Source organism: Hemicordylus capensis, chromosome 2, assembly GCF_027244095.1.
Source record: "Hemicordylus capensis ecotype Gifberg chromosome 2, rHemCap1.1.pri, whole genome shotgun sequence".
In the NCBI taxonomy this organism is placed as follows: Eukaryota; Metazoa; Chordata; class Lepidosauria; order Squamata; family Cordylidae; genus Hemicordylus; species Hemicordylus capensis.
This window is the reverse complement of record NC_069658.1, coordinates 11,902,765-11,912,781: the sequence shown is the minus strand read 5'-3', so window position 1 is coordinate 11,912,781 and position 10,017 is coordinate 11,902,765. Positions and strand designations below refer to the sequence as shown.

Here is a 10,017-nt window from a genome sequence, read left to right as displayed (position 1 = left end):
AATGGCAAGCATCTTCCTAAGCTGGATTTCTTTTCCTGTCTTGCATGTTCTTTCTACACTTTCCTAACAAAAACCCAAGCAGCTTCCGTAAGACTGAATCCCTTGTGACTAACAATGATCTGGAAGAAAAGAAGGAGAAGGTGGCTTAATCAATCCATCTTTTCCTTCACATTTTGGGATGCTGAGACAGTGAAATAGAAGAGCATCTCTGGAAGAGTTTATAGGGCATTTTCCTATTGTGCAGTTGCACAAATTTAGGAAATTCAGGTAGAAAGGAGAACAGGCAAAGTGTGGCCTTCGGGCCCCATTCTTGATGCTTTGGAGAATGGGGCTTGTGCTTTTTTTGTATGTGTGTGTTGTCACGAGAAGGCAGAATCCATTCCTTGTGGCCTCTCAGATTAACCTCCCAGCCACTTGTCCTTCAGCAAAGACCATGAGTGGTGTGTTCAACTCACACAACTGGGGGCTTGGAAGCCCACTCCACACAATTCCAGATTAAGCCTGCTTCCTCCTCCCAGTCACGTGACATACTTACAAAACAGTCCTCTAATGTCAATAGTCATCCATTCCAAAAGAGCGGATGAAAGCCACCACTGCCAATTCAATGGCCACCATCTTGTTTTTAATAGGCAGACTATTAAAAAGGGAGAATATCCCCTTAATGGTCTTTCATATGCCTTGTTTGTTGTTGATGATGGACTTTTGGCCCAATGTGTATAAGTATCCTAAGCCTAACAACTCTCCTACAAGCAGAAGGAAGCATTTGAGCCAGAAAGTTGAGACAGTGACTTGTGAAGACACTTTCTAGCCTTTTTGTTTTGTTTTTTTGGAGATCTATCCTTTAGAGACAGGAGACGGAAGCAGGCTTCAACCTAGTTTGTGCCTGAAATAATGAGTCCAGCATCAGCAGATCCGCAGGAAGAAGGCGGCTTCCTGCTCTTTCTACCCCCCACCCACTTCAAATTTCTCTCCAATTCACTCTTTTCCCTGTTTAACTTAATAAATGCTGCTAAGGAAAAAGGAAAAAATGTATCATTTCCCCCCCTCCATGTAAACAGGATTCTCTTTTCTTCAAAGCTAGGGAAGAATGTACTCTCTTCTGCTTTTTCGTTGGTTTCTTGTAATGTTTTGAGCTAGGCACCAAAATAAGGAACCTTATGGAACAATAAAAATAATTTTTAAAATACTAAACGCATTGTTTGGTGCAGATTAGGTTAACAGCAACATATCCACCACAAGATGACAGAGCATCAAAGACAACATTTCTTAAGCGCACATGCTCCAGAAGCCATCCATAGAAATAGCTAAAGAACCCCTAATGTGTTTCTACTTATTCAAGAGGTATATATATACAATCCTTTTGAGAAGCAGGATTGAGAGGCCATAACTAGAACACTATGCGCCTTCCTTCTCACAACTAACTCTTCCCGCAGGGCGTTCTAGCCTCGTTCTCATGCATTTCAGCCTATGGGGCTGCTTGGATCTCCTCCTACCTCTAGACTTTATAACCATCAAATGGTTTTCTTCTTCTTCTTCTTCTTCTTCTTCTTCCTTTTCTTCTTCCTCTCCTTATTTTATTTTATTTGAATAATCTGCAGATGTGCTTGCAGGCTTTCTTCAAAAAAAAAAATCAAATGGCTCAGAAGGCAAAAATTTTGCTGCAAGGGCCAGGTGCCCAGGAAGGACCGGAAAAAGGAGGAAGTGTCCCGTATTGGCTCTTCTCAGCTGTCGGATCCGAGTTGTGTTTCAATGTCCACTCGGCAGATGGGGCATTTCTTGCTGGTCGCTAGCCACTGATCCACACACACTTGGTGGAAAAGATGCATACAGGGTAAACGCCTGGAAGACAGAATGGCAAGCTGTTTATTCTCGGCTGCACAGGCGTTGTCTCTGGGAGAGGAGAGCTGGTCTTGTGGTAGCAAACATGACATGTCCCCTTAGCTAAGCAGGGTCCACCCTGGTTGCATATGAATGGGAGACTAGAAGTGTTTGGCACTGTAAGATATTCCCCTCAGGGGATGGAGCTGCTCTGGGAAGAGCAGGAGGTTCCAAGTTCCCTCCCTGGCAGCATCTCCAAGATAGGGCTGAGAGAGATTCCTGCTTGCAACCTTGGAGAAGCCGCTGCCAGTCTGTGAAGACAATACTGAGCTAGATAGACCAATGGGTCATCCAATTCAGGGTCATCCAATTTAATAGATGGGCAAGAGATTCAGGACACACAGGAGAAAGGACTCCGGCACACAATGCGTCATTAAGTTATGGATTAAACATTAACTGAGGCCGCAAGATGTAGAGATGACTTCAAATGGGGATTAGATACTCTTTGGAGGATAGGTCTGTCAATGGCTATTAGTCATTATAGCTACGTGGAACCTTCATGTTCAGAGGCAGTATACCTCTGACTATTAGTTGCTGGGGAATAACAGTGGGAGAAGGGGCTATTGCTTTCATGCCCTGCTTGAGGGCTTCCCATAGGCATCTGGTGGGCCACTGTAGGAAACAGGATGCTGGACTGGATGGGTCTTTGGTTTGATCCATCAGGGCTCATCTCACATTCTTAGTTCCAGGTGTGGAGAGAGGGTCCACCTTCAGTCCACTCTTTATTAGTGGACTGAAGGTGGGGAGAGATTCGCCCTACTCACACATTATGTTCAACATCTGTACAATCTGTGCACAGATCCAGATCAATATGCCTTATGCTGAATGCAGGTAGAGAGCAATACTTCTGCAGGATGCATTCGAGGAGAACCATAACCAGGTTCACTTTTAAAATTAATGCAGGTACAGTCATTGACACAAAAATATGTATGTGTGTACAGACATCTGATCACAGATACAACATAATGTCCGAACAGGGCTAAAGAGAGAGAGGGAGGGAGGGAAAGAGGGAGAGAAAGAGAGAGGGAGGGAGATGCCCCTGGACTCACTTCAAGGCTATACCAGTTGAACTGCTGCACATTCAGCCTTACCAGCGGGTAAGATTCAACAGGACTTAGCCCCTGATTGGGCCAGTGGGGCTGTATATCTGTGTGGTGGAGGAAGATTTGGGGATAGATCATAAGCCCATCAGTCAAGGGATACTCGTATCAGGGTAGTGGAGGGGAGAGGGAGAAAATATAAAGATGTGCTTTGGGGATAATTCTACCTCACATCCTCGCCATCTTCAAGCATCGAGAGACAGATTGTGCATTTCTCGTCCGTGTCCGACTCCTCCGCATCTTCCTTTCCTGCTTTGCTTTCCTGTGGTCTCCTCTGTCGGGAAGGTCAAAGAGATCATTGCATCACAAAAGATGCCACTCAGAGGCCTACAGAACGGTGGAAATCTGAATGGGAAAGAGCTTCACAGTCACCTGACTGGATGCAGCAGGTTAGAGGAACTTGCCCAAACTGCACAGCGGGTTGGGTGCCGACCAGTCTAATGAGCACTCGGCATGCCTGTCTCCATGGGGTGGGAGAGGAGAGCTTGGCGGAGACATGTCAGCCTCTTGCCAGCAGCAAAATATTTTGAGGCCACGTGGATTCCATGTCAAATGCAACATTTACTCTCTTGAGAATTGAAGCCTCCATTATGCACCATTCCTTTTATCAGGACATCTGTTAGCTTGAGAGTTTACGTGCATATTCAAAGCAAACCTGTATTTTTTTGTTTTGTTTCTTTTTTAAACAGCAGTAGGTTTGCCCAGCTGAATACAAATCACATATTAAAAACAAGGAGTAAGCACTGCAGAGAGAGAAAATGTTTCTCCATTTTTCACAAGACTACATCCTGGAGTCACCCAACAAAATTGATTCTCTATTAGCCTTCAGGTGAGCCCTTAAACCGTATCTGTTTGGCCTGGCTTTCCAGGGTTTTAAAATTGGTTTTAATATTTTAACCAAGGGTTTTTAATTACTGCAATTGTTTAATTGTTGTTTTAAAATGTTTTTATATTAATTGTTATAATGGTTTTTTTGTTTTGTTTTGTTTTTTGCTTTAGCTCTTTACTGTTTTAATGGTTTGTTTTAATTGTAAACCGCCCTGAGCCATTTTGGAAGGGCAGTATAAAAATCAAATCAATAAATAATCAATCAATAATCAATCAATAAATGAGAAGGAAATTCAGGACTGGCAAAAGAAAATACTTCACACAAGGTATGCATTTGTTTATGGAGCTCTGTCACCGATGTGACAAAAGCCACTCACTTTGTTGGCTTTTCCAGGGATGCAGAACTCTGGCCCTCCAACTGTCGCTGAACTACAACTCCCATTGTCCCTGAATATTGGCCACTGTGGCTGAGAATGATGGGAGCTCTAGTCCAATTGATGTGTTCCACAGGCCTGGAATAGACACATTCATGTGGAAGACAGACCTGCCTATGATAATTGGACACAATGGCTAAATAGAACTTCCATATCCAGGGGAAGAATATCTCTGTGGCCAGAGAGGAATATGTACTGTTAATGAGTTTCCAAGAAGTATCTGGCTGGCCATGGCTGGAAACAGGATGTCAGGCTAGATGGACCCTTCGTTTGATCTAGAAGAGCTCTTATTATGTCCGTACATGTCCTTCCATTCATGCCTCATTCTCCCTATTGGAAGAGGGGAGCGTTGTGTGTCAGGACATGGTAGCCGTGGAGGGGAGGGGCAGAAGAGGGGAGTGAATCCCTGGTGTTTCCTGCAAGCCTGGGAGAAGCCAAGCAGCCTTCAGTTTCCCTCCCCATCCCTGTATTCTGCCATGTCCAGGGGTGGGGAGTCAAACCATCTGTTCACTGCTGTCCCTGCACCACTCCTGGAAAAACTCTATCTTTTGCAAGAGCTATTGCCACTGAAAGGTAGATGTGCAAGGAGAGAAGGCCACTTGGGTTTGCTCAGCAAAATAAGCAAAGACGTTCCAAGTTTTCTGGAAAGAGCTCAGCTCATTTCTGAGCAAATCCAAACTAATGGGGGGCAGTGGGCAGGGGTGCTCACCCGTATCTCATTTTAATGAATATTTTGAGTTGCCTTGGAGGTTCCATTGCAGAACTGCAAGGAAGGGTACAAATATTTATTTTTAATGCCATCAGCAGTTCTGTGAGATCCACCGTCCTGGAGAATCATAGACATGTTTGTTCTTTCACACTCTTCCCTTGTCCCTATTTAATGGAGGTTCTTCCTCGCTGTGTTGCCCAGCTCCAGAGCCCGTATGTATTCCCAACACATATGCTGAGCTCCTGTGCCAGAGGGATTCTCCATTCACTTCAATGGGTGGTGCAGCTTCAGACCAACATCCCTCTCCAGTCTGCCCACTCGACTAAGGTGAATGGGGAAAACTGTGCGGTTGGTGGGGGATCACTATGCTCCTGTATGAAAACTTAAGAACATCAGAACCGCTTGGCTGGATCAAGTTCCTCCCATCCAACAACCTGGTTGAAGGCGCTAGATATGTTTCGCCAGGAGAAGAGAATGGGGAGATATGATAGCCGTCTTCAAACACCTGAAGGGCTGCCCTAGGGGAGGAGGGGCAGATTTGTTCTCGGCTGCCCAAGACTAGAGCCAATGGGTTGAAATGGCAAGGAAGCAGATTTAAGCTAGACATTCTTAGCAGGAATTGCCTAACTGGGAATGGAACTGCCTGCTTTGTGCAGTGGTGGGCTCTCCTCTAGAAGTCTTCAAACAGAGACTGACAGTAGCACTGGGCCGCACAACTCCAGCCCTCCAGCTGTTTTCCCATCATCCCCAGCCATCGCAGCCATAGTCAGGGATGATGGGAGTTGCAGTCCAACAACTGCAGAAGCTCTCCAGCTGACGTTGAACTACAATTCCCATCACCTCCAGCTACACTGTGGCTGGGGCTGGGGGTGATGGGAATTGTCACCCAATTGACAATTCAGCTGAAAATGACAGCTGGAAAGCTTCAGGCTGGCCACCCCTGAGCAGAGGGAAGATCTCCAAGTTTTCCTCCAACTCTGTGCCTCCATGAACCTGTCTCCAAGAGTGGCCAGCCCCAGATGCTAATTCTGGACGCTCAGTGTGGCTGACAAGCCTTACCTTCTTGTACTTGTGTGGGAAGGTAAACCGTTCAATGGTATTCTGCACGGCCCCTCTGTTCACACTCCCTAGCCTGTCTTCCAGTTGCAACAGCTCCTGCAGAGAAAAAGCAGCAAGGAATGGAGAGGAGGCCTTTCCAACTTCAGCAGCTCAGGCAGCCGCTGTTTAGGCTGCCTTTTTATCAGGCCACTGTTAACAAACAGAGCAATTGGCTACCATTTCTGTAATCATGAAACAGAATGGTCTCAAAGGAGGAGAGAGATAGAGATTCCACATGGTAGTAGTCCAGGTTTCTTGGTGTGCCTGCTCCATCCTGGCCCAATAATGGCTGGGTGGGAGACACACAGAGAGGACCCCACCCCTCCAGTTTCAATATTCACACATGTATTGCAGAGGTGTGGGATTGCACCCCAGGGACATGGCTCCCCTGACGCTGTGGGTTGGTGTGAATGGAGCCAGCTTTTCTCCAGTGACAATTTTGGGTTGAATGGATGCAGTGTCTACCATCCACACTTGGGATGACACCTCCATCTGGGATGGATTTGAGAAAGTACATTCCTCCCTTGATTTGTTTAAAATGACCAACCTCCAGCACAGCAGAAATGTGTCCATAATGCCATGCTATGCGGCTGCCCAAAGTGGGCAGCGCTTCCACAAAATTCCCCTTTCAGGACAAGGGGGATATCTGCAGAAGCCCTTCCTTCCTGTTTTGCACAACCCCGACACTGCCTTCGAAAGACACAGCAGCTCCACCGTGCAGTCTTAGCCCTGTTGTGCTGCAGGTTGATGGTACAGCCCCGCCATTACATGGGACACTGCCCTGGATGTTGGCCAGCATTTTTATCCTACCCCGCCAGTGCTGAGAGTGACTCACAAAAATATAATGGATCAATAAAATTGATAAAGCAATAACACCAATCAAATGCATTGTCTGTTCAGTCCTTCTCTCCTAAGTGTATCTGCTGGATTTCCCAAAACTACAGTAGTCCCTCACCAACCGTGAGGGTTCTGTTCCAGGAAACCCTTGTGGTTGGAGAATTCGTGAGTAGGTGAGACATAGACTTTAATGAGGGGGGGGGGGTTAGGGGAATCGCGAGAGGGAAAGTGCCCCCTCAAAAGTGAACAAATCCCCCCTGACACCCAGAAAAGATTCCCTGACCCCCGGAAATGACTCCTGACCCCCAGAAATGACCCATGACCCCCAGAATGACCCCATGACCCAAAAAATTGCCCCCCCAACTGCCCAAAATTCAAAATTGGCACCAAACTGCGAGTACTTGGGTGGAGACTGGCGAGGGTGGTGACCATTTTCCAATTGCAGATACTCAAATCCGCGATTGGCAAACCCACGATAGGCGAGGGACGACTGTATGTAGGCACATGGGAAGCTGCATTATACTGATCTGGCCTTATATATTGACTCAGACCGCATCAAGCTCAGCTGAGTTTATACTGACAGGCAGTAGTGCCTCTCCAGGTTTTCAGGGAGAGGTCTTTCCCAGCCCTATCTGGAGATACTAGGGATTGAACCTGTGACCCTCTGCATGCAAAGCAGAAGCTCTACCACTCAGCTACAGACCCATCCTCTGTAATGACTGCACTGTAACCTCTAGGTCCCAAGGCATGCCTAGTAACTTTAGCCTAGCTCTCACTGAGGCTGTACCATTTCAGATCGTAGGGGAGGCTCACACAACTGAATGCTCCCTCATACAAAATTCAGTAATGCTGAAAACTTAATACATCAGAAGAAAGGGTTGCTGCCTAGCCTTCTCCTTGACATGCTAGTTTTCTATGTGCATAGGTTGCTTTTTTTTCATGGAGGAGTCACATGAACTCTCCTCCGCATCTTGAAGTGGTACAGCCCAGACACAGGTTTACCACCTCAGTGAAAACTGAGATTGTCAGGTGCTCAACATATATATTTAATTATATATATATATATATATATATATATATATATATATATATATATATATATATGCATGCCAGGAAAAAGGTGTAGGGATTTGTCTGAACTTACTTCATAACTCTCCCTGACAGCGGATGTGTGTCTGTTTGGATTCAGTCCCTGAAGAGCAAGTAGCTGAAGCTGAGGATAGGGGTAGTTTCTAATTTCATGAACAACCTGTGAGACAGTATGGAAAAACATCATGGAAGGCCTTTTTGAAAAGAACACATTTGCTGGCCACTTAAAATGGCTATCAAAGAGCAAAACTAGATCTTTTGGGGCCTATGTGACTTTTTGGTTTTTTGGAAAATAGCATCGGGGGACCCCAATCCAGACCAGAAACATGGTGGGCGCAAAGTGCTCAAACCCTCCCTTCACATGCCCCCCACAAAAGAATTCAGTCCAATCCAGGCACATAGCAGCAGCAGCAGCAGCAGCAGCAGAGAGGTGCAGCTTGGGGCTGCAAGAGGAAAAACACTCAGCACAGACACCAGTTATTAAATCCACTGGGGGCTGGCTGGCTACAAGCAACATGGCGGGGGGAATCCACAGAAGGGAAAAAATCCAAAGCAGCACCCAATTAAAGCCACTGGGGCTTCTGATGCAATTAAAAACAAAAACAAAAAAGGAAAGCTGTTGTTGATACTGCAAATTAAAAGGAGAGAGGTGGGAGAGAGGCACAGATAAGCCAGAGGCACTCTCTCTCTCTCTCTCTCTCTCTCTCTCTCTCTCTCCCCCCCCCCCACTAGGCCAGGCAAGCCCCAGGCCCCACTACTACTGTGCTGCAGTCTCTGTCCTCCTTCTGCTGATGCATCCTTCCTCTCCAAGAGGCAGTGGCACACTGTATGGGTTCTGCCTCCCCGGCCCTTGAAACTCCCTCCTTTTGTGTTTCCCCTCCCTCTTGCCTCCCCCCAGCCAATGGGGGCACAGTTGTCCATGACAACACTTGATTTGAATGATAACAAACCAACCAAGAAGCAAGGAGATCTCAAGCCAATCAGAAGCCAGTGCCAGAAAACCAATCAGCAAAGGAAAAACAGCCCTCCAAAATGGTGCTCAAAACACTTGAAATGATTTGAGCTTGAAACGAGGTTGTTTCGTTTCGAGCTTGAAACAGGCCCTTTATTTTAAGGGCATTTTGTTTTGAGTCCAAAACACTCAAAATGACCTATTTTGAGGTTGAATAGATTCAAACTCAAATTGTTTTGCACATCTCTGTATTCCAACACTTGAGCCCCATAGCTAACACTTGAGCCCCATAGCTAATATTCCAACACTATGAGCCCCATAGTCAAGGAGCACAGTGAAAAAATGGGTCTACAACTAAATGTAAAGAAGACTAAACTAATGACAACGGGTACAGCAACCAGCCTCAGAACTGGCAATGAAGACACTGAAGTGGTAGATAGCTTCTGCCTTTTAGGATCGACCATCAACAGTAAAGGATCCAGCAGTCAAGAAATACACCGCAGACTAGCACTAGGTAGGGTTGCAATGAAGGCCTTGGAAAGGATATTTAAATGCTGTGACGTGTCTACACCTACTAAGATTAGAATCATTTGGACAATTGTTTTTCCTGTGACACTCTATGGATCCGAAGGCTGGACTTTTAAGAAGCAAGATAGAAAAAGCATTAATGCTTTTGAACCTTGGTGCTGAAGAAGACTTCTGAGGATACTACAGGCAGCCAGGAAAACAAACAAATGGATCACACAACAAACCAATCCAGAATTTTCACTCAAGGCACAAATGAACAGGTTCAAACTATCATACTTTGGACACATTATGCAAAGATCCAGCTCCCTTGAGAAGTCCATAGTGCTGGGGAAAGTTGAAGGAAAGAGAAGAAGAGGATGACCAACAGCAAGGTGGCTGGATTGGATTACGACAGCAATGAATACACCACTGAGAGTCCTTAAAGGCCAAGTTGAAGACTGGAGAGAATCTATTGATGTGGTTGCTAAGAGTTGACACCAACTTGACGGCACTTAATCAATCAATCAAATGAGCCCCATAGCTAAGCTCCAGCCAGGCCAGGCTAATGTGGAATCTTGGGTATAA

At 45.9% G+C, this 10,017-nt stretch overlaps 1 protein-coding gene across 2 annotated transcripts in view; it reads right to left on the bottom strand.

Annotated features, from left to right (window-relative positions):
• Nucleotides 1–719: 719 nt before the first annotated feature.
• Nucleotides 720–10,017, bottom strand: part of ARK2C (arkadia (RNF111) C-terminal like ring finger ubiquitin ligase 2C) — a 140,940-nt gene continuing 131,642 nt past the window's right edge. The window contains exons 5-8 of one of the 2 annotated variants that reach the window (XM_053288224.1): nucleotides 8,029–8,133; nucleotides 6,009–6,104; nucleotides 3,146–3,252; nucleotides 720–1,839 (exon numbers count right to left, since the gene is read on the bottom strand). In XM_053288224.1, coding sequence (XP_053144199.1) covers nucleotides 1,722–1,839; nucleotides 3,146–3,252; nucleotides 6,009–6,104; nucleotides 8,029–8,133 — 426 coding nt within the window. In that variant the 3' untranslated portion in view covers nucleotides 720–1,721. The remainder of the gene's footprint in view (nucleotides 1,840–3,145; nucleotides 3,253–6,008; nucleotides 6,105–8,028; nucleotides 8,134–10,017) is intronic. The other variant, XM_053288225.1, reaches the window with a different exon arrangement.